The sequence below is a fragment of the Balaenoptera ricei genome, chromosome 1 (assembly GCF_028023285.1).
Source record: "Balaenoptera ricei isolate mBalRic1 chromosome 1, mBalRic1.hap2, whole genome shotgun sequence".
Taxonomy (NCBI): domain Eukaryota; kingdom Metazoa; phylum Chordata; class Mammalia; order Artiodactyla; family Balaenopteridae; genus Balaenoptera; species Balaenoptera ricei.
In genome coordinates this window covers 135,834,314-135,861,694 of record NC_082639.1, presented here as the reverse complement: position 1 = coordinate 135,861,694, position 27,381 = coordinate 135,834,314, and the positions used below count along the sequence as shown (strand labels likewise).

General features: G+C 35.8%; 1 protein-coding gene across 2 annotated transcripts in view; it reads left to right on the top strand.

Annotated features, from left to right (window-relative positions):
• RC3H1 (ring finger and CCCH-type domains 1) overlaps positions 1 to 25,451 on the top strand; it is a 99,434-nt gene extending 73,983 nt beyond the window's left edge. For both annotated transcript variants that reach the window (XM_059936810.1, XM_059936802.1), the window contains exons 10-20: positions 1,518 to 1,799; positions 2,114 to 2,328; positions 4,343 to 4,713; positions 5,218 to 5,385; positions 9,864 to 10,016; positions 10,881 to 11,094; positions 11,556 to 11,646; positions 11,771 to 11,903; positions 13,682 to 13,858; positions 15,218 to 15,333; positions 16,417 to 25,451. In XM_059936810.1, coding sequence (XP_059792793.1) covers positions 1,518 to 1,799; positions 2,114 to 2,328; positions 4,343 to 4,713; positions 5,218 to 5,385; positions 9,864 to 10,016; positions 10,881 to 11,094; positions 11,556 to 11,646; positions 11,771 to 11,903; positions 13,682 to 13,858; positions 15,218 to 15,333; positions 16,417 to 16,567 — 2,071 coding nt within the window. In that variant the 3' untranslated portion in view covers positions 16,568 to 25,451. The remainder of the gene's footprint in view (positions 1 to 1,517; positions 1,800 to 2,113; positions 2,329 to 4,342; positions 4,714 to 5,217; positions 5,386 to 9,863; positions 10,017 to 10,880; positions 11,095 to 11,555; positions 11,647 to 11,770; positions 11,904 to 13,681; positions 13,859 to 15,217; positions 15,334 to 16,416) is intronic.
• The last annotated feature ends 1,930 nt before the right edge of the window (positions 25,452 to 27,381 follow it).

Genomic DNA, 27,381 nt, shown 5'->3' with positions numbered 1-27,381 from the left:
CATAAGAGAAGAGTTGAATAAATGAAGAAGCATACTGTGTTCTTGGATAAGACTTGGCATTATAAAGGTTTTATTTCCTCTTAAACAGTAAGTTCAGTGAAATCCCAATTAGAATCTTAACGTGATGATTTTGGGAACCTAACAGAATCATTCATTTGGGAGAAAAAATATGCCAATAGCCAGGAAAATTTTGGGTAAAAAAGGTCTTCAACAGGGGCTAGACTAATAACTATTAACCTGTTTTATGAGCTAAAGTAAGTATAAAGACTGTGGTATTAGCATAGGAATAGATAGACCAATGAAATACAATAGAAAATCTAGAAAGAGTTCCAGATACATATAGGAACTCAGCATATGTGCAAAAGGTGGCATTTCACATCAATAACAAAAAAACATGATGATGAAACAACTCTATCCATTTGAAAAATAGGGCTGGATTATTACCTTTACACCAAAACAAATTATAAATTTATCAGAGATTTAAATGTTTTAAAAGGAAACTATAGAGTACTTAGAAATTTTTGTTGTTATATAATCTTACAGTAGGAAGGATTTTTTAAGAATGACACCTAGCATCTATAAAGGAGAAGATCAATAAATTTGATTACGTGAAAATTAAAAACTTAAGATAATGGCCCAAACACCACAAACTTAAAAAAAAAAAGCGGGGAAATGACATAGAAAAGGCTGATATCCGTAACATAAAATGAGCTCCTACAAATCTGTAAGAAAGAGAAGAACCAGTAGATATATGGATCATGTAAATAAGCAATTCACAGAAAAAACACTAATGGCCAGCAAACATGTGAAACTATGTTCAATATCATGAATTGTTAAAGAAATGTAAAGTAAAATAAAACTTTATATTTTTGAACTGTCAAATTGTCAAAGACTGAGGCTAGCCAGTGTTTAATGAGATATTGAAAAAAGCCTTTTCTTGTTAATCGGTAGTAGTTATAGCTTTGGAGCATTATAAGAATTTCTAACGTGCATACATTACACTTAATAATTCTGCTTTTGGTTATTCACACAAGTGCAAAGTACATGTACATAATTTTCTGTTATTACATTGTTTTAATAGCAAAAAATTAGGGACAACCTAAAATGTACTGACAAAGAAATATTTAAGATTATGAAGTAGAGGAAAATATTTACTATGCAGCCATATATGACCCTATTTCTGTAATTTATAATCTTAACAAATCTAAGAATATTAAGCCAGTGTATGGAGTGGAAAAATCTGTATTATATACCAAGCTGTTAACAGTGGTTACCCCTGATGGGTGGTCCACCCCCCGCCCCTTACCCCAAAGTGTGTGTGTGTGTGTGTGTGTGTATACACATACACAAGTTTTTAAGTTGATAGCTAGAGCCAGTGTTTCAAGAGAATTTCTAGAAAATGATGTGCTTGGAATCCTTTCCTTTTGTACCCATTTCTTAAATACATTTTAGTTCTTGATTTTTGCTTTTGCTTTTACAGTTTTGGTTTTTGATGTGTGCCTTTGCTTTTTATATAGATTTCGTAAAATGAACAAACGCCTGGTTCCCAGAAGACCCCTGAGTGCCTCTTTGGGTCAACTTAATGAGGTGGGCCTGCCTTCAACAGCTATCCTTCCGGATGAAGGTGCAGTGGATCTGCCTAGCAGAAAAACCCCTGCTCTGCCAAATGGAATTGTATCAGCAGGGAATACAGTAACACAGCTGATTCCACGAGGGACAGACCCCAGCTACGATTCTAGTCTGAAACCAGGAAAGATAGATCACCTGAGCAGTAGTGCCCCTGGATCCCCTCCTGACCTGTACGTTGTTTTTCCTAACTTTTATTTAAAGTTTCTTTATAGACATAAAGTAGAAGGAAGAAGGAATAATCAATGCTTTGTTTTGGGGGGCTTATTTTGTTGTTTTTTACTTCTATTTCCTGTGCCAGTGATTTTTGAGAAAACAATTAGCATAGGTGACATAAGATCAAAGTTTGCAAATTTTGTAGAAGAAATGGCTGTTGGAAGAAACCAGTTTCCCAAATTGTGGCAATTTTTTTTACGTTTAACAATTTGTGCACATTAGAAGTATTTTCAAGACCTTAAACTTGACTTGCAGAATCTTGCTCCCATAGGCTAGAATCTGTCCCTAAGAGTATTTCTGCCTTGCCTGTTAATCCACATCCTGTACCTCCAAGAGGGCCAACAGACCTGCCCCCTATGCCTGTCACCAAATCACTTCAGATGGTACCGCGAGGTTCTCAGTTATATCCAGCACAACAGGCAGATGTTTATTACCAGGATCCTCGAGGAGCTGCTCCACCATTTGAACCAGCACCTTATCAGCAGGGTAATGATCTTTCACTTATGTCACTCACTTTTCTTAGAAGGTATGAGAATGATTTCAAGAGTGATCATATTTTCAGTAATCTCAAAATAAATAAATGCTTTTTTTAATACTTGGAAAAAACCAAGGTTATATGATCAGCTAAATAGTATGAAGTAGCAAAGCTATGAAAAGTAATTCGCCCTAACTGGTAAAAGCAGTTGTATATTAAATATGTTTACATATTTATAGAAGTAAGTCATCCAAGTAGACAGTGGAAATTTGCTGAGGCCGTATATATTTTCCTGACCAAAATTTTCTTCGAGTACGAGAAAAGAATTTAATATTACAGTGGATATAAATTAAACACACAGTACATTTTTTTGCTTTCAGTTGTCACCTAATATTTTTTCTAGGCCCTGTAATATATATGAAAAAATGCAAATACATACTTTTAGATAGTTTATAGTATGGAATCAGTATTAGTAAAGAATAGAAAACTATATGTGTGAGAGTATATATATCTATATATTTGTTTAAAATGAAGTGTTCAGTTGTGGTAGTTAATATTACTGTGGTAGAAATTAACTGCAAGACTCAAGGAAGATCATTGAGAACTTGAGGAATCAAAAGACTTTGTGGAAGGATGCCCTAAGTAGAGGTATTGGGAATAGAAAGGAAAATTTACAAATGGATTGTAAAGATGAGAGTCTAGAGTAAAGGAGGAGTAAGGAGACTCATTAATCCAGGTGTGACTGTTGAGGTCTGGATTAGTGTGATGGGAAAAAAGAAAGTATTTGAGAAAATAGACAAATGTGGAAAATTAGCCAGTTTTAATAATATACCAGGTATGGAGAATGAGGAGAGGACTTGATTGAGGTTTCACATAATGTAATTCATGTGAAAAAATAAACAATGATTTTTAAACTAAAGTGTTGACTCTCTCTATCAGAAACAGTATAGTGCTATTGTTTTTTAAACCGGGATAGATTCAAGGTGTTCTCCATTTCCTTTTCCCAAGGCTATATTAATTTTGAATCAGCGGTATCTTTTCTGATTTCAAAAAAAGTAGTTTTAAGTTGGCATGGTGTCATTCATACGTATAAGAATATGATAAAAGTTGATCTGTGTCTTCCTTTTGACCATTCATTGCAGGAAAATCCCAACTGCTTTTGTTGAGTTAACCTTACATATGCTGAATCAGTAAGGGTTCAATTGCAGATAGCAGAAACCATTCTGGCTATATTAGCAGAAATAGGTTTAATGCAGAGAGTCCTACAGAATCAGTAGAAGCATTGGAAAAGCAGACTTAAGCTAGGTCTCCAGGAATGAGTCCCAGAGCTAGTTGCTGAAAGACCCTGTTACAATGAAGCTGAAGAAATAGGAAACTTCTGCCCTAATCACCAAGTTGAGGAGCTCATCAGTTGAGGCAAACGTCTTGAAATTGGGAAGCTACTGCCACGACTGTTGTCTCAAGAACTCTAGGGGACTTCCCTGGCGGACCAGTGGTTAAGACTCTGCACTTCCACTGCAGAGGGCACGGGTTCAATCCCTGGTGGGGAACTAAGATCCCACATACTGCACGGCACAGCCAAAAAACAAAGAACTCTAGAGCTATGCAGTTAGCTACTTAGATCTGTAGCAGCAGAATGGATCTCTTTCCAGTTAACTCAATTTCACATTCAAAACTTATGCAGATGAGTGATTTGTAGAACCTAAGCTTCAGGGAAATATAGTTTTTTTGCTTTTCAGTGTTTGCAGTATGTTAAGGCACACCAGAAAGATGGTCAAACAATTGAGAGAGCCAATTTACTGTTGTAGACTATAAGTAGATTGGTGTTTTCAGTAACTTTTAAGGATAATTTTTGCTTGTTATTTTTCACAAAGCTAGCCTGACTACATAAGCAGAGGGAAAAACATCTAAAGAAAGGAGTGGATTTTTAATTCTTTAGTGTTGAAATATTTTAAAAGGAAAAGTCTTAAATAGAAAAATAGATTGGCTCATTGTTGCTTTTGGTTCCTCTTTTGTATTGTACAGGTATGTACTACCCTCCACCACCACAATGTGTGTCCCGCTTTGTCCGACCTCCACCATCTGCTCCTGAACCTGGTCCTCCCTACTTGGATCATTATCCACCGTACCTCCAAGATCGTGTAGTAAACTCTCAATATGGCACACAGCCACAACAGTACCCACCTATGTACCCACCACACTATGATGGCCGTCGAGTATACCCTGCTCAGTCTTACACAAGAGAGGAGATTTTCCGAGAAAGTCCTATACCCATTGAGATTCCACCTGCAGCAGTACCATCCTATGTACCAGAATCCAGAGAAAGATACCAACAGATGGAGGGTTACTATCCAGTGGCTCCCCACCCAACTCAGATCAGACCTTCATACAACAGAGTATGCTGGGTTTTTGGGGTTTTTTCTTATTATATAGATTTACTTGATTATTGCTTGCAATGATTTTTTTTTTTAACCTTTTGCCATGGTAATAACTCTTTGATCAATCAGTTCTTTTTTAAAAGAAAGCATCTTCTCTTTTTTCACCTTTTCATAATCTGCATAGGTTGTTTGGTTTTTTTTTAACTTTTAAAGGGGAAAAAAATTAATACCCCACTCCCGCTAACCCATCTTAGTTTCTGAACATTAGATGGTTTTATTAACATTTCTAGATTTACTTAAAAATTATGGTCTCTGACCAAGAAAAAGAAACTTAAATTTAGCTCTTTGGGAAATCCTGAGAGCTTTCGGGGGTTTTGTTTGTTTTGTTTTGCTTTGTTTTATTAAGTCTTGCTATTTCAGATGTTAAGATGAGTATACAAGCTGCTTATTTAAAATATGTGCTAAGTGAACCAATGTGTCCTGAAATTCTTTTTCAATTTTTACTCATCTTTGCATTTTCAGGAGCCTCCTTACAGCCGGCTTCCTCCCCCTCCCCAGCCCCATCCTAGTCTAGATGAGCTACATCGAAGACGAAAGGAAATAATGGCACAACTAGAGGAAAGGAAGGTTATCTCTCCACCTCCTTTTGCACCTTCACCAACATTGCCTCCTGCCTTCCAACAAGAGGAAGTAAGCACATCTTTTTTAGTCTCTATCAGTTTTTCCTTAATCAGTGATTTATTGTGTCCTATTTAAGTCATCTTCGCCTATTCCCAAGGTCATGAGGGTATTTTCCTCTAAAAGGTTTATTATTTCACATTAGGATCTACAGTCCATCTAGAATTGATTTTTGTATATAGTGTCTTAGGAGTTAAGACCCATTTTTTCCCCAAAGGATATCTCATTGATCAAGCATCATTTAATGAAAAGACCATCCTTTCCCCAGTACCCTGCAGTCACCTTTATCATAATCTGGTCACCTTTGTCATAGTCAGGTGACTGTATGTTTCTGAACTCTATTCTGTTTCATTGATCTGTTTCTCTATCCTTGTACCAACACCACATTGTCTTAATGTAGTAGTATTGTACATCTTAATGTGGTGGTGTATGTTTTCCAGTTTTGGTCTTCAGGATTGTCTTTGCTGTTCCTGGTCCTTGGAAATTCCAGACACATTTTAGAATCAGCATGTGGATGTCCACAGAAATCTCTGCTGCAGTTTTTATTAGGATTACATTGAATCTCTGGATCTGGGCAGCCCAGTATGGTAACCACTAGCCACATGTGGATAATGATGCTTAAAATGTGGCTAGTTCGAATTCATGTGTGCTGTAAGCATAAAACATACATTGGATCTGAAGGTTTCGTTACCCCCCCCAAAATATCAATATATTTATATTAATTACATGTTAAAATGATACTACTTCGGGTGTATTAGATTAAATAAAATGTATTGTTAAAATTAATTTTACCTGTTTCTTTTTACTTTTTAATATGGCTACTAAAATGTTTTAGATTACGTATGTGGGTCAATTATATTTTCATTGCACAGTGTTGCTTTAGATCCATTTGAGGAGAAGTGACATCTTTCCAATATTGAGTCTCCAAGAACAATGGTATACCCTCCACTTCCTTGGATCTTCTTTAATTTTTGTCAATAATGTCATATCTCATATAGTTTTCAGTGTCTTGCACATCTTTCAATAAACTTATTCCTAGAAAACTAATGTTTTTGAAGCTATTTTAAATGGAATCCTTTTTGAAATTTCGTTTTCTCTTTGTTATTATTAAAGAGAAATAAAGTAGATTTTTGTGTATTTTGACACCTGTGTTCAGCAGCCTTGGTAAGTTTCCCTATTAATTCTAGTATTTGTTAGTGGATTCTTTTAGATTTTCTGTGCACACAGTCATGTCCTCTGTGAATAATGACCATTTTACTTTCTCCTTTTCAATTCTTAAGTCTTTTCTTTTTTTTATCTTAGTTAGGTGAGCTAGATCCTCCAGTATAAAATAAAAGTGATGATAGGTTTTCTTATTTCCAGTCTTTGAGCAAATGGAGCTTCTAATAATTTACCATTATGATGTTTGCTGTCAGCCTTTTTGTAGGTAATCTTTATCAGATTAATGAAATTTCCCTATATTCCTAATTTTTATAGTTGAGACTGTCAAAGGTTTATTCAGTAGTGAGGAGAACAGCAGGATGATAAAGTTGATTCAAAGAGTAGGAGAGACAGGCTAATACAGGTAGTGAAAGGCAGGAAAAAAAACACTGAAATAGAGTTGCTAGAATAAACTGGTTAATGTACTAGAGGGTAATAAACCATAATTTGAGGGTTATCAGTATTTCCACAAGTCAATACTAACAGTTATCATGAATGAGTGTTGTCTTATTATCTCTTTAATGTCTTCAGGGTCTATAGTGACCCCATAGACATTTTTCCACTTCTGATAATTTTTTTCCTTGGTCTGTCTTGCTAGGGATTTATCATCAGTTTTATCTTTTCAGAAAGCCAGCTTTTTGCTTTGTTGATCTTATTTGTTTAATTATTTTGGTTTGTTGATTTTACATAACTGCCTCAGCTCAATGTGTGTGTATGTGTGTGTGTGTGTGTGTGTGTGTGTATATATATTTTTTTTTTTATGTCAAGTAGTTTTTTCAGTAGGGTTGCAGTTGATATTATGTAAGGAAAATGTCTTGCATCCTTTTTTTGTAGAATTATGATTCTAAACAATATTTCTAGCTGACAAATTATGAATAATAAGCAATGAAAATTGAAATATATCACACTGCATATAATAAACAGTAAACTTTGGGGTCTACAAAAGTAATCTACTAAATAAAGATTGTTCATAGTATCTGGCTTTCCTGTCTAAACACTTTGGATGAATTTTCCACAATAATGTAGGTTAATTAGTAAAGCTATAACATCTATTTGTTTTTATCTTCTATTAATATAATTTTACTTGTAAAGTATCAACATTACATGATATTTTTTCAAAAACTGACTATTAGAGACGTCCCAGAGCCTTGTTATGCCATACCAGTTTGTGAGAAATATGGAAAGCAGTATGACACTGAAAAGTGAGCTAATTTTGGAATGAAATATACTTATCTATGAGGTTCAGCTTTGTGGCTCAGTGTGTGATCTTTTGTAAGTTATTTAGCTTTCATTAACCCTGAGGCTCAGGTTTCTCTATTTGTAAATCAAGCATAATAAAACCTACCTCACAGTGGTGTGGTGAAGATTAAATGAGACATAAGGCATCTGGCACAAAGCAGGCATTCAGTAAATAATAACTGTGTATTTATTACTTTTTTACTTGTAATAAAAATTACAATAATGCCTGGCTGTTACGGAACTTTATCTATTGACAGAATTATTTTAGTTACTGACATACAAAGCTATATAATTAAACTTCAGTTCTGATTATAAACAACCTACATATAATTATACTAAATTCATACATTATAAAAATATATAATATAGAAAGAAATTTCTCCAAAATCTCATTTTCTATATCACTGTCAGTTTATTATATATTTTAACTTTTTATATGTTTCAACTTTTCTGTGCATGAACTAACACATCATTATAATTTTTAATCAGATCATTTAGTAATAATATATTCAGATTTTACGTTCTGCATTTTTTTTGTTTTTGTTTTTACTTAACCAGTTATCCTGGATGTCTTTCTGTATCAGTATATAAATGTATCCCATTTTTTTTTTTTTAATAAACTTATTTATTTATTTATATTTTACTTTTGGCTGTTTTGGGTCTTCGTTGCTGCACAGGGGGTTTCTCTAGTTGCAGCGAGTGGGGGCTTCTCTTGTTGCAGAGCACGGGCTCTAGGCGTGTGGGCTTCAGTAGTTGTAACTTGCAGGCTTAAGTTGCTCTGCGGTGTGTGGGATCTTCCCGGACCAGGACTCGAACCCATGTCCCCTGCATTGGCAGTCTGATTCTTAACCACTGCACCACCAGGGAAGTCCTATCTCATTCTTTTTAATTGCTGTATAATACATTGATTGCAGGGGAAAAAGCACTCTTGTTAGTAGGTCATGTCTTTAAAAAGCTAGCTGTTCTACACAAAATTTGTAAGCAGAGGAGAAATGTAAAAAGGAGCTGGAATTTTTAAAATAGAAGTAGGACAAAAAAAAAGGAAAGAGGTTATAAACAATGGAAACAGGAGTTGTGGTTGAAAATGAGTGGTACTGTGAACAGCATATCCCTCTGCCAGTGCAGAAGACCGAAGTGATGACTCAGAAAATAGAAGGTTTTTTTTAGTATAGGGGGAAACATAGAGCCATTTAAATGTACCAGTACCCCCTGGATTATTAGTATGTCAGTATATACATCTGTGATAAAGTGAGAGCAATTTATTAGTGTTCTAGCACTCCCTATACTGGTATAACCTTGGTCCGATCACCCACGTTGTCTCTCATGGACTTGAAGAACATATGAGATAGTGTATACATAAAAGTACTTAGAAAACTGTAAAACATTACACAAATGTGAATGTAAGTAAAAATGCATTAGACCTAGAATACCTATTTAGTTATTACATAATTTCAGAGCTCATCCTGAGAAAAGAAAATTAAGAGTCTTATCCTTTTCGCTTCATTGACTCAACCCTAAGGACCAGAATTTATTCAAGATATGAATTATTGCTATTAAAGAGATTTAGGTAAAAAAGTTATTTCGTCGTCACGTACTATATAGAACATTTAAGATTACATTTTAAAGAATTTCTAATGTTCTTGTTTACCTGGAATGTTATTGAAAGAAACATTAAGGAGGGTCTAGCAAAAGTAGGGCCTAGTACATACTTGCTTAAGTGTTAACTGAATCTGATGAGAAAGAGGATGGGCAAATCTCTTCAAAAATCCTAATTTGATTCTCTGAAAGATATTGAGATACTTCTTTTTTTTTTTTTTTTTTTTTTGAGATACTTCTTTTTGACCCTCTGTTAACAAAGTGTAAAGGCTGAATATCATTTTTCATTTGTTTTATATTTTTCATAGTCTACAAAAATCTTCTAGTGACACAAATCAAATAACCGTTACTCTGTTGCTTCAGCATGATGTTCTAAAGAAATTCCTGCTTTCTTTGTGCTGTTACTCATAGACCCATTTCCTATTTTGTTTCTTTTTTCCTTTTTCCATCTGTAGTTTTTGGATGAAGACTTGAAGGTAGCTGGGAAATACAAAGGAAATGATTATAGCCAGTACTCACCGTGGTCATGTGACACCATCGGCTCCTACATTGGAACCAAAGATGCAAAACCCAAAGATGTTGTGGCAGCAGGGAGTGTGGAAATGATGGTATGTGTAATAACTAAGCCATAATTAATACAAATCAAGATAAACCAAATAAATTATCCCCAGTTAATAGTATAAACACAAGTAACTGAGCTTTGCTTAAGTTTCAGACCATATTCTATACTATGTGATTGAATTATATTTATATGTTTTTTTAGTTCTTTCAGGTATATGTAAAAATCTTTTCAAACTTGTCTAGACAAAGAAGAGCGTTTCTTATGTTTCTGTGAAGCTAGCAATTAACCCAACAGCTGTTTAGAATTGAAAGTAAATTAATTTGCATAATTAAGACCTTGAATTTCTTGTCCAAATAAATTATAACTCTTTTACAACTCTTAAGTTTAAACAGTAAAGTTGAATCTAGTGAACAATACTAGTGTTTGAATCAGAATTATAGTTACTTAGCTTCAGTAGCAAGGGTCTAGCAATTAGATTTCCATTTATCTTTCTGACTGGAATGCCTTTTAAAAGCCTGTGTTGGCGCTTATATTTTTAAACAGTATTTTTCTAACTATTGATTGTTGAAAATTAATTTATTGGGTCATGATGGGCCTTTTTTTAAAGAAATGAATTAGAATAACAATATAAATACAAGAGTACATTACATGTAGTTAAGGATAAATGTTTGTCATGAAAATATATATGTACTGGGTCATGATGTAAAAAATATTATAGGGAGTGGTCAGAGGTTTGAAAAGCAATGTTTTATATGACAACTAAAGGCAACTAATGATTTTAGTCTTATCAGTAAGAACATTATACTCTATTTTAACCTTATTACAGAGCTAGAGGAAATTATGTTAGAGATCTAAGTGTGGGGTGGATTTCTCATTTTACTTTTTACCTTCTCATTTTACTTTTTACCAGAATGTGGAGAGTAAAGGAATGAGAGACCAGCGATTGGACCTTCAGAGAAGAGCAGCAGAAACCAGTGATGATGACCTCATCCCATTTGGAGACCGACCGACAGTATCTCGGTTTGGTGCCATTTCTCGAACTTCCAAAACAATATATCAGGGTGCTGGCCCAATGCAGGCTATGGCACCTCAGGGAGCTCCCACAAAATCTATTAACATTTCAGGTAAGAATCTCAGAGGTAAGCCGATTTGGAGTGTTCATAGTCACAACTCCCAGCACCACCTACTCCCCATTTACCGTCAGTGCTTTTCATAATCTTGCAGGGCAGTAGTCTTCAAACTTTTCTGTGGAATTATCCCTGTAGAAAGGTAATTATAACCCAGGGAATTGTAGGGGTACAAACTAAAATTAAATATCTGTATATGAAGGTAATAACCTATGTGCTATTTTAATAGTTTCATTGCTTTTGTTAAAATAATACATCTCATTTTTTAAAAAATATCAAACAAAAGAAAAAATTACAAAGATTGACATTTTAGTGGGGGAAAAACAAACATCAATACCCCTCCATCTTTCAAGATAACTGTGTACATAATATGCCTATGCCTTTTAGATTATGGCTACCTAAAAAGAAGAATCAAATCTATGAATTGCATCATTCCACTGTAAATTACTCTCTTACAGATTATGGTCCGTATGGAACCCACAGTGGCTGGGGAGGTTCTCCATATTCACCTCATCAAAACATACCTTCTCAGGGACACTTCAGTGAGAGGTATAAGTCATTCTTTTTACTTTTACAAGCCTTTAAAATTACTCAACTTACTTTGTGTTTCTGGTCATAACATGTTTTAAAAATAAAATTTTAAATTTATTCCATACTTTCTTTCCCACAAAAGGGAGAGAATGTCTATGGCAGAAGTGGCCAGTCATGGAAAACCCCTTCCATCTGCTGAGAGGGAACAGCTACGACTAGAATTGCAGCAGTTAAACCAACAAATTAGCCAACAGACCCAGCTGCGTGGACTAGAGGTACCAGCCTAGAGATGTTTTTTCATTCCAGTTTGTGAAGAGTTCTCAAAAAGATTTTACAAGGAGGAACTTCGGAGGTAAAATGAACATAAAACTTTGAGGTTTGTTTCCCAAGAGTTAGTGTAGTTGTCCATTTTTCAAAGAATGTAAGTACTTCGAAGTTCTGAGACAATAGGAAATATAGAATTTCTGTTACCTGAGAATAGAAAACATATTTTATATGTTTTATATATTATACATTATATATTATATATGTATATATATAAGCTCCTTTTATATTTTTACACTGTATAATATTTTAGATAATCTAAAATTTGTAGATTATCTAAAATATTATATAAAATAAAAAATATAAAAGGAGCTTATATTCCTTGATGGCACATTTAAGTTGAAGGTATATAGTATATAGTTTTTCAATCAACAGATGCTTTTAGCTTAAGATTTGTTTTTAATTTCTTATATTTTCTTTAATTTTTAAAAATTTCTCTCATTTCTTTTACTCGTCAGCATCTTTAGTAGACGCTTAGAACTTTGACCAAAAAAAAATAGCCTCTGTATAATAATAACACCTTTCATTAATATAGTTCTTTCATTTTATAAATTACTATCACATATCTTATTTGACCCATACATGTCCCTGACAATTAGATTAGGGAGGTGGTATTGTCCTCCCCCTTTTTGGTTGAAGGATATTAGTTTCACAGAGGTTGAAACATGAACCCAGCTCTTCATACTCCAAATTCAGTGTTCTTTCCACCATGCTACCTGATACTTATGAGAAACAAAATGTCAGAAGGCAAAGAATTCTTAAAGTCCTTTAAGTGCCACATCAGGAAGACTAGGTTTTGTTTATATTATCCTTTGCATTGGAACATAGACTTTGAATATGGAAAGCTAAAGACCTTCTAGTGATAAATGCATTGCTCCCTTCTGGAGAAAAAGATGCTCTTAGAATGTTTCTTTCTAGATCTAGATCTTTCTACCAAGATCTGTAATAATAAGTAAGATATTGCTTTGGAAATAAATTTCTAACTTATTAGCAAGACCAGTAGGAGGGATTTTTGTTTGTGTGTGTGTTTGTTTTTGAACATGTGTCTGGCTTGTGCTCTTATGTAAGCAAGAAGGTTTAGAAATAAAAACCTGTATAGTACTCATGTTTGTCTCCTTTTTCCTATTGCTTTATTAACATTGGTCCAAAATTTCTTGCTGATTCCTATCGTAAGAAAAAAGAATGCTGTGTTTATTATGTTCACCGTTAGTTTATTAACTTGTTGAAGATTTGGACCTTTAACTCCATAAAGCATTATTCCTTACCTTGCTATTTCATGGCTTTTTGTCTTAGTTGAAATTTCTAGACTGATTTTCTGTTCCAAAAGAATTTCAGCACTATTTAACCCACTGTGGTTAAAAGTTCCTGCCATTACTGAGGTTTCATGAAAGAAATTATAGAATTTATATCAGAAAATTCAATTAAAAAACAAAAGGAAAAAAATAGAAAAGAAAAGGAAAAAAGCACATTTATAGTTGACTTCTCTTTCCACTAAGAAAAAGAGCGACTTATACCAAAGATTAAATTACTATTCACTGAGTTTAAATGCCCCATCTTTTCCCTTTTGTATTCAAATGGTACTCAGAGAAAGAAGCAGTGCCTTAACGTTTGCATCATTTTTATTGCCAATCCCTGAGTAGTAAGTTGCTTGGGCGGGTCTGGCGTCAGGCCTGGTCACTCTGTGCGCGGTGTGGCATGTGTTGAGCTGTGTGCTTGGCTTTTGCACTAGGCTGTCGGTAGCAGGTTGGCGCTGCAGAGGGAGGCGAGCGCCTTGGCAGGCCAATCACAGACCCCACCGCCGCCGCCACCGCCAAAGTGGCCTGGAGCGCCCTCAAGTGAGCAGCTGAGCTTGGAACTGCACCAGGTGGAAAGGGAAATCGGGAAGAGAACCCGGGAACTGAGCATGGTAAGTGCTATGGTGGGAAAAGAGAGGAAAGCTGAAAGAAAAGCCTCTGTGTAGTTGTGTCACTGAACTCGTGGCTCTGGAGTTCTAGAATCATCTAGAGCTGTAGAGTCATCACTCCAAGGCACTGCAGTGAGTGATTAATACTGACAATGAGTGTCCTGGAGATGGTCTGCCTCCCTGTTTTATCATTCTTCTCCTCATTCTCTTTTGGTTTGAGTGTGTTCTTTGTCTTAGTTTTCTGCATTACAAAAAACTTTCCGGGAAAACAAGGCGGTTATCTGGAAGTTACTAAATTTCTGTTAAACGTATTGATTAAGGAAGCAGAGGGGATGGTGTTTTTTGCAGTGCCCTCATGTTAAACAAAGATGTATTACCAAATAACATTTCTAGGTTTCACAGCCCTTATGTTATTGATGACATATTTTTTTGTCATGAGTGAGATGCCATCTACGTATTATTTCCTGTGGAATTGTATCCATAGATATGCTTAGGGTTTGTGTTTCATAGTGCATGAACTCTCATTTCAGTAAATTTTTAGTCTTAAGAGATTGAACCATTCCCTCAGATTGCATGGTAATTGTTTTTTTTGTTGTTGCATAGTTTTCATATTCTTTTTAAGCAAATAGATGGGATATTTCATTTTTCTGTTTTCAATAAGTGTATTATAGATACTTACTATATTTTGACTTGCTTTTTCTGAGTCATCAGTTTTCCTGTGAGATTTTTCCATGTTAACTTGAGGCATTTGTCCCCTTGCTATCCAGCTTGGATAGTGAGCAAGTGGGCCGTACTCCATTATGTTTTTGTGCATGTCTGTCTCTCTCTCTCTCTTTTTTTTTTCTTTGGCTGCATTGGGTTTTCGTTGCTGTGTGCGCGGGCTTTCTCTAGTTGCTTCACGCAGGGGCTACTCTTTGTTGCTGCGCAGGCTTCTCATTGTGGTGGCTTCTCTTGTTGTGGAGCATGGGCTCTAGGTGCACAGGCTTCAGTAGTTGCAGCACACGGGCTCAGTAGTTGTGGCACGCGGGCCCTAGAGCACGCGGGCTTCAGTAGTTGCGGTGCATGGGCTCTCGGGCACGCGGGCTCAGTAGTTGTGGCGTACTGGCTTAGTGGCTCTGCGGCATGTGGGATCTTTCTGGACCAGGGATCGAACCCATGTCCCCTGCATTGGCAGGCAGATTCTTAACTACTGTGCCACCAGGGAAGTCCCTATGTCTCTCTTTTAATCTGCCTGTTTCGTTGGTCATTTTACAGAACTAAATATGATTTCTGATCATCATTTTGTATTATCTATATCTGTTCTCTCTTCCATTAGCACCATTAAATAAAAGATAATTGAATTTATTTCCTTTTCTTTCAAAGGAGAACCAATGTTCTCTGGACATGAAAAGCAAATTGAATACGAGTAAGCAAGCAGAAAATGGACAACCAGAACCACAAAATAAGGTTCCAGCTGAGGACCTTACATTGACATTCAGGTAAAGAAAGGGACATTTTCATAGTCTTATACAGTCATGACAGAAGTACCCTCATACATATAATTTGATTTTTTAAATATTATTTTGTATACATTGAGAAAAGAATATTTTTGCATAAGTTCAGGAGTTAAAACTTATTTTAGATCAGACCCAAGGTTGAATTATCTGTTAATACCTAAGAAATAAAATTTTCTGCTTCCATCTCCTTTTTCCCCTTGTTTTTTAATTTATTTAAAACCAGTGTTAACATTTTGATGTATACCCTTCTGGTCTTTTTTTTTTTTTCTTCTGGTTTTTTGAAGTGTGTAGGCATTTAGCCTCTTCCACCCACCTACCTGCCCCGCCCCCACCCATCCTCCTGGTTTTTAATTTGGTCTATCCCACATCATCCATTATTCTTCTACAGGTACGGAAGGATACATATCAGCTATTATGAACAACCCTGCAATAAACAATATTATAGTTAATTCTTTGTTTGCATATCTTGCATCTTAGAGTATTTTGCAACTTAGGGTATTTTGAGGCTTTTGATGCATAGTCCCGAGTTGCCCTCCTGATGATATACAACAATTTCTAATGCCCTGTTGCTTTCAGGCTTAGGTTTTTGGCTCTTTAAATCCATGCATTATCCTGGGTTCAAAGCGATTTCTTGTACTAGTAAACCTGCTAAAAGCAGGGCTCAGCACTTTTTCTTAAAGGCCAGATAGTGAATATTTAAAATTATAAGTTTTACTATTTCTGTCAAAACTCAGTTCTGCCACTGTAATGTGAAAGCAGCCATAGACAATATGCAAGCAAATGGGCAGGCTGTGTTCCAATAAAAATTTGTTTACAAAAACAGGCAGCTAAAAAAAAACAAAATTAAAAAAAAAAAGGCAGCTAGCTAGCCTTAGTTTGCCAACCCCTATGCTAAAATAAAGCATGGATATAGAGCTGTAAATTAAAGTTTGAATGCCATTCATGTATGCCATTCCATACTGCTAAAAAGAAAGGCCCTGTTGATTTTATTCTACTAAATAATCATTTTTATCTCTCTCCTTTTTTTAAAATCCAAACTCCTTTTTTTAAAAAAAACGTTAACAGTGATGTGCCGAATGGATCAGCCTTGACACAAGAGAACATCAGCCTCCTATCAAACAAGACCAGCTCTCTGAACCTGTCAGAGGACCCTGAGGGAGGAGGGGACAGTAATGACTCCCAGAGATCAGGAGTTACATCCAGTTCTGCTCCCTAAAACATGAGGAGTCCTACTTTTATCTTCTGTTCCTAACCAATTTGTGGGGCATAGGGGTAGGAGAACAGATAACTTCTAAACCTTTTCTCTGCGAGTGGTCAGAGAAATCCAGGAAAAGCACCGGAGGCAATGTGCACAAACACCACTACTAAAAACAAACCCTGCACATAGTTCACAATAATGCATTTTTTAATTTAAAAAAAAAAAAGAAAAAGAAAAAGAAAATTAGCAGTATCTGCAAGCAATTCAGATTAAATTTGTTTTTGTTCTGTGAATGAACTTTATTTTAATAACTTTGGACGCCTTGGATCCAGGGCTTTAAAAAAAAAAAGAAGATATTATATATACACTCTGTTTGATTAATTGTATGATCTTAATGAAGTAGGTTTTTCTTGTATTTTGGTATTATTACATACCCAGTGTATAATTCCTTACCCCTAATCCTTTCCAACTCTCACAACCCCAAAAATTACAACAGACAAAAAGCACTGGCCTTTCTGAGAATTCTGTGGTGCTTGAGAAATAGACAGTAATAGACTAGTTATTAGAAAATGTGCAGCAAACCAACTTTCCAAGAGCTGTTATTTAGAAGCCATAATCTGCTTTCTCTTTCTGGGTCACTAGCTTCATGTGTAGGTAGGTTTTTCATATGGCATTAAAACTTTTTGTAGTTATTGTTCAGGAGGGCTTTATTTCTTGTTTTTGTGTTTATTTCAGCTTTTCAGAGAGATAATTACCAATTAATTTTTGAAGCCCTCATTTCTGATATTATGGACCCCTTTCATTCTCTTAATGTAATCAGAAACATGAGTCAATTTTAGATTGCTTGAGTAGATTTAAATGGAGATTACTTTCAGGATAAACTGTAATTTATTAGCACTGAAAATACATACTTGGTTTATTACCTATATTGAGGTGATGGCTGGAAATTTAGAGCTGTGCTTTTCCAAATTGAACCTCTGCTGAAATCATAGAATGTTCAAAAACCAGGACAAATCAACCATGTTTTAAAACTGCAACACTTGATTTGAACTTAAAATGAACAGAGCCACATTAGTTCAATGGATGTTTATGTTTTACTCTCAAAAACCAAAAGTATACAATTCCTGTACACTGGAGCCTTTGGCTTTCAGAGATTGGCAAATAGGAACTGCCTGAATCTTAAGGATAGTTCATGGATTAATTAGTTGCTACTTTTCAGAATCATTAGCACAAGTAGATAGTAAGTACCTAGAAGTCAATTTTTGTAGTCTTGGCTTTACAATATTGAAGATTCTTCATGAAAATGTTGAAAAGAATAAGGAAGAATTTTTATTACTTAGTTCTGCTGCACATATTCTGATGCCACATGTCTGTACTGAACTAAGACCATATGAAACATGTTTAGTGGGGGTTATTTGATATAGTCACCTACCCTATCCCTATGTTTGCCTGATTTTCTAAAAATTTCCCTTTCTGGATTATACTACTAAAACAGAAAGCACTGGTTGTGTAATAGTTACTGCATTGCTTTGGTTGGGTAAAAAGCAAGAGTTTGTATTTTTCTTGTTTCTTATTTTCTTAACCCTTAACTCCTGCTGAGGTCATAACAACCTCAGTCTAAGCTCTGTGTCCATCATACTGTTAAATGAAACAAATGGGGGGTGAGGGTGGGGGGAGGGTAATACAGTCCTGCCATTGCCTACCAGTAGGAGAGTCCAAACAGAACACTCTTTTGAGTAGCAATTATTTAATTTGCCCAGTCAAGGCACCGTGTTTATATACTATTTCACATTGAATTTGATTATGCCCTACAGACCTGGCTGGTCAAGGATTTGATATACACATATTGGCTTGGGATTCGAGCTTTCTTTTTTATTTAAATAAAAATTTATATATATATTATATATATACATATATACATAGCTATATCTGTATATATATTGGGTATGTTTTATGGATTTTTTCGCATGAGCGCAGCTGTTGCGATAAAATGACTGATTGGGAGGTAGAAGCACTGAATGAAGATGAGGCATTTTATCAGTTGATATCCATATTTTCCTTTTTTTTTTTTAAATACACTTGCTTTTTTGCCTTTTTTATTTGTTTTATTTTGCTTAAAATCCTCTTACATTTACTCTTTAAGTACTTACTGTTTTTTTGGGAGAAGGAGAGAAACTTTTACGTCTGACGGAGTCCTGAGATTTTTCATTTCTCTCTATAGCCGTAAAAGACAACATTCTTGGCCTCTAACCTTCTGTAGGCAGATTTGGGCAGATGTTATTTCTCCTTTGGACATGTTTAATTCCTAAATTTTAGGAGCAGTTGGTTCAATTTGGAACTCAGAATGATTCTGGTACTGAAAAGGAATTTATGGGTATTGATTTTGTTGAAATTTGGAGTAAAAGTAAAATTCCATTTTGGGTATCTGTTGAAACCCCTAATAACTCAACTTCTGTTGTTCTTGTTTATTTTCTTCAAATACACTCATTCTTCCTTTCACCATTTTGATTTTGTAAGCTAGGCAGAAACAGGGATTAACTTACACAGTATTCCTATTCTGAATAATACCAGAGAAGCCACTGTTTTGAACTGACTTAAAATACTCTCTTTCTCTTTTTAAGGTATTTTCATGGAGTGAAGATGGGGGGAATCTCTCAAATTGTAGCCTTAACCCTAGCTGTACCTCTCTAAGGCCTCACACTCTAGAGGAAATCTGAGTGGGTAGAACAGCAAGAGAAAGGTATACTGTCCCGTTGTGCCTGTAATTTACCTGTTTTAAATTGGTTATTCTGCCTTACCTCATAGAAATTCTTACAACTTTCCCAGTGCTCACAAGCAGTTTTAGGAATTCAGTAAAACCTCCAGTTTTTTTTCCTCTTTCTTTTCCTTTTCTCTGTTGTATACCTTGTGATATGATGAGCCTATAAGGGTCAATGGCCTGTTCAGGCAAAACTGCTTGACTTTCTAACTGCTTTTTTGTTAAAGTCTATGAAAAATAATTGATTTTTCTAGCTTTTTGAATTTATTCCTTTAGAGACATGTAGAAGATGAAACCAGTCAGATAGGAAATACAGTTTTTATGCTTTCTACTTATTCAAATGTTAATTTCTTCTGAAGATGACTGTTTGCTTTTCACTGAATTAAAAGGCAAGACTCAGACATCTCAGATGAAAATGAACAATTCTGAGAGGGTTAAGGTAGGAGTAATGAGCATTGTGTTCAGTCTGGATAACAACACCAGAATTTTATTACAGCTAGGAATATAAAAGTACTTGGACTTTTTCTTTTTTCATTGAGTCTCTGGAAGAGGGTAGAAGAACAGAGAATAAGATATCTAGACTCAGTTTTCTGACTTATATACAGTTCTTTTGCCTTACTTATAGATATTGTCATAAGTTCAATAGGTGCCACGACTTGGGTAATTTACAGAGGCTGAAGTGACCAAAGATCCATTCCTTGTTACTTTTCTAATCAAAAGAAAAGTTAGTTATAACATAGGTTTCTAGTAATATTCAAATAATAAGACACTATTTCTAATGCCAGCTACAAAGTACTCAGCTACTCAGAATGTATAAAAATTTATTTCATACAGCATTAATGTGGTTGATTCCCTTCTCCCATTTTATTTCCCTTCCCTTCTCCTAGTCTTTCCCATGTATTTATTTATTTATATATATTTTTTTTGCCTAAAAGACATAAAATTGGTATGATTCTCATTTGCTACCTTGAATATGTAACTCCATCAGACTTTCCGTTGGTCTTTAGGGTTGGAGCTCAAAGTTTTTGTTTTTCTTTTTTTCTCTGTCCCTTCTGTATCTTGCAAATTCCCCTTGATTTACCCACTGCCCTTCCCAATCTGCAACAGTGACAGTTTGCTGCCTCAAAACAGAGCATTCAAATGAATTCGCTTAGCCAATAACTTCTGTGAAGTTGCCTTTTCTAATGGTGTTATTACTCAGTGATGCACAAATGTGGTATTTGCCCTACTGGTAGGCAAACAAAGGTCTGGTTAGGAACGGTAACCTGCTGTTTTCTTTAAAGGAGAGCCAAAGACTTGTGCTTTACTCTGTTTTGGTTTGGGAGGAAATAGTAGCCATTTCGATTGTGAAACTTCTTAGTAGCTGTGAGTTGATTATACTGTGTAGGGAGATGTATCTAAAGTTAACTGTTAAAGTTAGCTGGCCTTATAAAATGTAAAAGTAATGAAAATTCTTCAGTTTTTCTAAACCATGAATGTCATCTTTTACAGTATTGTGTGTAAGCAGTTCCTCCTCCCTTTTGCTGAGATTATCCTGTCATGATAGCATGTTGTATTTTTGTTATTTTACTTGTGCCTAAAGGACAATCTACTATCACTATGGTCAAGTAACTATTGTCAGTACATGTTAGGTTATATTGAGATTCAGAGAAAAATAGATTCTTTTCACTAAAGAGTACTCGGTTGTTATTGCTTATGTACAAATGGTTATAGATGGAGATCTAACCATCTTTTTCTACTTTTTTTTGTTTTTTTGCTCATTTTAAAGAATTGAGTAAAGGTTTCATATATAAAATCTATCTGTAAAAAGCACTTGTAATGTCTTATATATCATTAAAAGGAAAGGCTCAGTTACTTTTTAGGGGAAATTAATAACCTGTCTGGAAATTAACTGCAGTGTTTACTTAGATTTTTACCCTAAAAGAGTCCAATTGTGTTTATTTTTTATTGATGATACATGGTTATAGTGTTTGCAAGGTGATCTCTTCCCTGAAAAGTCTGCCTATCCTTTTAGATAAAAATTAGACAGAGCTACTAAACTAAGCAGATTTTACATTCAACGTTAGGGATTGAACAGGCAAGCAGTCTACTACTGTCATCATTTTACCTGACTGCCCATTTTGCTGGCCCTCATTCATACCTTTCTACCTTGGACAACTATGATTTTTATATTTATTTGTTGCTTCAGCTCAGCTTTATGAAATTTTCCTGCTGAAATTACTTATTGGGAATTGTAGGTGGATTGCAGTTAATATTTTTTAAAATTCTTATTTCAACTTTCCTGAGCCACTTAGAAAAAGAAAGTTGTTTTTGTCGAAAGATACTGTTAATTGTAGTAAATGCCAGCTTACCATTTGGTTCTTAAGATTTTATTTCTTTGACTGCTAAAGGTGTTTTCACTTGTATTAGATTGTAACGCTAGCTATAATGTTAATGAAGAATAGGAAACTGCCACCACCAAGAAGTAACACCTTTTAATAATAAGTATGTTCCCAGTGGGTAGATTCTCAATACTGCACTGAACAAAGTGGGTAAAGAGCCCTTTGAAATCCTATTGTGATAAAGGGACTAACCTCACCACTGGATCCTTGTTTTCAGAGCTTCTGAATTTTCAGCCAAACACTGAACTGCCCCTAAACTTTATTCCTGAGCAGAACATCCCTAGAGTTAATAACCATTATTTTCAAAAGAAAATAAGGCACAATAACCCAAGAGAGAGAACTTAAGCCTCACAACAATATTGTGTCCAAAAATATGTATTTAGAAAAATAAAATCCTGTGGAGTTTGTTATCCTAATGTATGTTGTATACTAGATAAGGTGACTTATTTTCTTGTATTGAGGTCTCATTATTTCTAGTTGGGTTTTTTTGTGTATGTTGTTTTGTTTTTAATTTAAACTCTAAGTAGACAGAGCTCACAGGTCTTTGGCATCCATTCTAGGTTGTACACTCAGAGTCATCTTATAACTGGAAACTGTCAGGTGGACCCCTACCCCAACTCCAGATGGTGTATGAAAGGGTCAAGAAAAGAATGGAAACAAACTATTGGGTGGATAATTGGTAGCCTTTTTTTTTTAACCTGATTTTTTAAAATCACCATTTATTAGTGTAATCTCTCTCCACTGATAGGCTGCCATTCTCACAATATCTGAACCACCCTGTAAAATATTCCTCTGATTTCAAGGCATTTTAAGCTTTTGCTTATCATGTTTACATCCTCTGTTCAACCAAGACACTGTTCTGAGAGCTACTTTTTCCAGGTGTATTGTTGCCTAAATTTCCTTTATTCCCCCTTTCATCCTTTCTCTTCTTCCCACCTTCTGGGAATGAAAGGAACTTGGGGGGAAAAAAGGTTTTCTTTTTTTCTTTTTTTTTAAATTTTATTCATTGATTCATAGGCTTCATTATCTTACTTGACGATGAATCTGTGAGTTTTTAGAACAAGAGAAATGGAAAAAGTGAATCAAGATAATGAACAGAACCTTCACCCACTTAAAATATTTTCCAGTTGTGAGATTCCTCTTCTTGTGTGTGGTCTCTTCCCCTTGTTACCCCTCTTACTTACCCTTTTTCCCTGACTATGGTCAATTTGGCTCATACCAGTCTCCCCGAGACATTCTGCAGTCATTATCACCTTTTTGGGTGGATTTTATTTTGTTTTATTTTGTTTTTGTTTTTTTAAGTAACTTTTTAACATTGATGCATATTTGCTTGGGATAGAGCTTGTGTAATTTACCAATCGTATTGATTGTATGTGATTGTGCCCTGCGGAGGTATATTTAACAAGTCAAAAATAATCTAGGATAATAAAGGAGCCCATGAGATTTGAGTCAGGTTATAAATGATTTCATGAAATCATTTACAGTTTGAATAGTGAGAATTTATATCTCCTGTTCTTAAATTAATGCTAGACAAAATACCATTTTTTAAAAGTTTTCTTGCATTCCTATTTTTCGCCCTTGCCTTTTAGCTCCCTGTTCTTTCTTGCCTGCCTCCTGTTCAGAAATAAAAATATTGAGCCTTAAAGAGACAGCTCATTTTTAAATTGCTGAAGTTTGTGAAATTTTACTTTTTCCAAGTGTTTCCAACTTTTCTTTAAAAAGTGAAGACATAATGAGTTGGAATTTCACAAGCTGTGAAATTAGCACTTGGCAAACTGTGAAATCTTATTTGAAGACTTTATCTCCTGGAAGTTCTTTTGGAATAGGAAAAAAAGAACCCTGTTTTTGAAATAGACCATTTCCCTCTCTTTTTAAAAATCTGTTTATATTTTGAATTTTTAAACAGACTTCAAAAAAGTGAAGTGGAAGAAAAATAGTAGTAGGAAGATGTTTAGGACAGCAGAATGCTGGGTCTGAATAAGTACATACTCTACTTGTTGCAGAGTTTTGAGAGGATGAGGGCCATCTTTTTAATTTGTATTAGCTGTGTGCATATTGTCTATATCAAAGATGCCACATTTTGTTAAAATGCTGTTCCTTTCTTTATTATCTTGGAAACTGACTCAGCCTCATGTTGCTCCAAATTAGTGTTTAAGGCTCCCACAAGTTGCAGATAAAAGGACTATTTTAACAAGTAGAAGGAGGTGATTCGCCTTTCGGTTTGTAAATATATGAAAGTCTACAAGGTCTTTATCTGCTTTCTGTCAGCATTTATATTAAATGATAAATTGATGAGGAGAAACGCGTAGTCTTTTTTTGTAAATGAGCCTGTGCCCTCTTATTCTAACCTTGGGATTGTTTTCTTACACCTTTTTTATGGAGTTGTGTTTGTTTGTTTGTTCATTTTTTAGGTGAAAAATAGAGAAGTAGGTAATGTATACAAACACACATACTTGTAGTGTCAATTTTATAGCTATCACAGGAATTAGTCCAACACCACAGTTCGGAATACTTCATTTGTTATATAGTGATTGCACATTAGGAGTAAAGGTAATGGTTCTGAAATCCTAGAGTCAGTGTTCAGTGAGACTCCATGGTTAACATCCAAAGTTCTGGTTTTTATGCCTTCTCTTAAAATCAGAACCTTTTTATGCTTAAGCAACATGGCCTTGCTCTGAATACCTTCCTGATGCAAATATTTTTTGTCTTTCCGTTCTTACTCACTTTTCCTAATTGTACTGAAATCCCCACCAATTAGTCATTCTTGGCATTGAGAGGATTTTCTCTTAGAGACCACTGTAAAATATGCCCTATTCAAGAACTCAGTGGCATGAAGAAGAAAAAAGGGGAGGAGAGGGGAATACTCTAGATTTAAAAGGAACTTTAGAGATACAAAAATCACATGCAACGTGTGGACTTTGGATCCTAATTCCAACAAACCAAACATTCAAAGACTCTTTTATATAATATAGTTAGGGGAATTTGACTTAAGTATTGAGTATTAGATAAAACCAAGGAATGACACTTTTGTTCAGTGTGATAATAGCAACATTGTTATATAATAAAATGTCCATATTTTTAAAAGATAGTAACTGACAATGGCTAGAGTTTCCTTTAAAATAACTGAATATTTTTAAAAGAAAAATAATATACATTACCAGTGAACAAACATCACTCCTTGTACCATCAGTTAGCAATTAGTTGTCCGTTAGTACCATATCTGACCTCAAGAGAAGGGGCCACAGTAAGAAAAAGTTGAGAGGGTATGAAGGATGGTAACTATTGCGACCATTCTTGAATGTCATCAAATCTAGAATGGGAATTCCAAAACCAGACTTCCTGTCTTTACCACTTACCTAGGCCTACCCTGCTTACAAGCAGCAGGGTACTTTGTGATCCCTTACACTGAGACTCATTGATTAATATGAGTTTGAGGGCTTCCTTGGTGGTGCAGTGGTTAAGAATCCAACTGCCAATTCAGGGGACACAGGTTCGAGCCCTGGTCTGGGAAGATACCACATGCCACAGAGCAGCTAAGCCCGTGTGCCACAACTACTGAGCCTGCACTCTATAGAGCCCACAAGCCACAACTACTGAAGCTCACGCGCCTGGAGCCCATGCTCCACAACAAAAGAAGCCACTGCAATGAGAAGCCTGCGCACCGCAGCGAAGAGTAGCCCCTGCTCACCACAACTAGAGAAAGCCCGTGTGCAGCAACAAAGACCCAATGCGGCCAAAAATAAATAAATTTATTTTAAAAAAACCATGAGTTTGATATTTTTGTGTATATTAGCATCTCAACCCCAGTAATCAGCTAATCTGCAATGATCAATTTGTAAATCCCTCTGCTTTCCAACATGGTGGCTCATTTAGTTAATGGCTGCCCCCCTTATTTGGAACACCTAGCACATCAAAAGTAAACTTTCAACTACTCACTGAACAATTAGTACAGTATTTACTAAAGTAATTTACTGAGTACTCCGTATATGGCACAACACTGTAGAGGACAAAGGAAATACTCTCTACCCTTAAGGAGCTCAGACTCCACTTACGGAACTTGACATGTATACAGTTTAAGGATAGATAACAAATCATCTACAAAGCACTAGATGGAATTACCAAAGGATTATGCAACCACAGCTATCCTCAGAAGAGAAGGGCAAGGAGCTGTGAGGCTATACACAAAGAAGATTCAAACTTGCTTGGCTAGCCAGCAAAGGCTTTCTTGAGGAAGTGGCATTGAAGGTAAGAAACAGCTTGGGGGGGGGGGGGTGCGCAGGGGTGGGGCAGGAGACTCCTAGTCAGAGAAAAAAGATGGGTGAACTCTGCTAAAGAAGAAAGACTGTTACGGAAACGAAGGTCATCGAAGTTAGAGTAGAGAGAGTGAGATAGTGGCTTTGGATGCAGAGCCAGATCACAAAGTTGGGTTTTATTCTTAAAAGGAGTCCAAAGAAGGGTTGTAAGCAGGGGAATTAAAGGGATCAGATTTGTGCCTATTGAGAAGCTTCTGTGTCAGTGCTTCTCAAACGTAACATGAATGCAGTTCACCTGGGGCTCTTGTTAAATTGCAGTTACTGTTTCAGCGGGTCTGGAGTGGGGCCTGAGATTATCTAACAGGCTCCCAGGTGATACCAGTGCTGTTTGTCCAAAGACCACACTTTGGAATAGTAGGGTTCTTTCTACGTGATAGGCAATTTTAGAAGCAGAAGGATCCAGTTTCTGCCTATCAGACTTAAACTTTTAGTGAAATGAGTAAGATGTAAGGCATAATTAGCACAACTTGGAGACCACTTAAAGGCAAGTGTGTAAGGCTGGGAGAAACAAGGTAATTCAGGAAAGTTTTTGCATTTGAGGAGTTGATCCTGAAAGGTATAAAGAAGGGTTTATACGATGAACAAGGTGGGAAGTGGAGACTCCAAGCCTGGGAGCACATACACAATTATGAAAGAATATGGCCTGGAATAGAACTTCAAGGAGTTGGGGATAACTAGAAAAGTTAGGTTGAGGCCAGGTCTTGAAAAGCTTTATGTACCCTTCTGAGTTGTGATTTTATCCCTTAGCAATTAAAAACCAGTAAAGATTTTAAGCCCGAGAGTGATGTGATGATTGTAATTTGAAGTGGAGTAGGGCCTAAGGCAGAGAGCTCAGTTATGAATCTGGTGCAGTAGACTTACAAGAAATGATGAGGGCTTGCACCAGGACAATGGGAATGAAGAGGAGGGGAGGAATTTCTAAGAACAGCACGAGCGTAACTGGCATTTCTAAACACCCAAGTGGGCGCCATCAAACAGATGCCACCAAAATCGGGTGCGTCCCGTAATTCCCTTGACCAAGCGCAAGACCTGATCCCATATTATCAAGTTAAAGGGAAAAAAATTACCTTTGCAGTGTCAAAACCCTTAAAAAATACAGTTTTATGGAAAACCTACAGTAACCTTAGTTTATCATCACCTTCCTATCCTCCCAAGTCCGAAAGTGTTCAGGTTATTATGAACTAAAATATGCCCTCTAATTTTCCTCAGCCCCTATGCTTACCATTGTCATCATCTAACTGGGCATTTTGTTATCCTGACAGCAAGCCGGGCAACCTGATGAAATCCTGGCCTCAGGGCGTGACGCAGACTGCCTCTCCAGAGTGGGCTGGCCCGTTCCTCTCTGAGCATCTCGAGGGTTTTGTCTCCAGCAGCATTCCC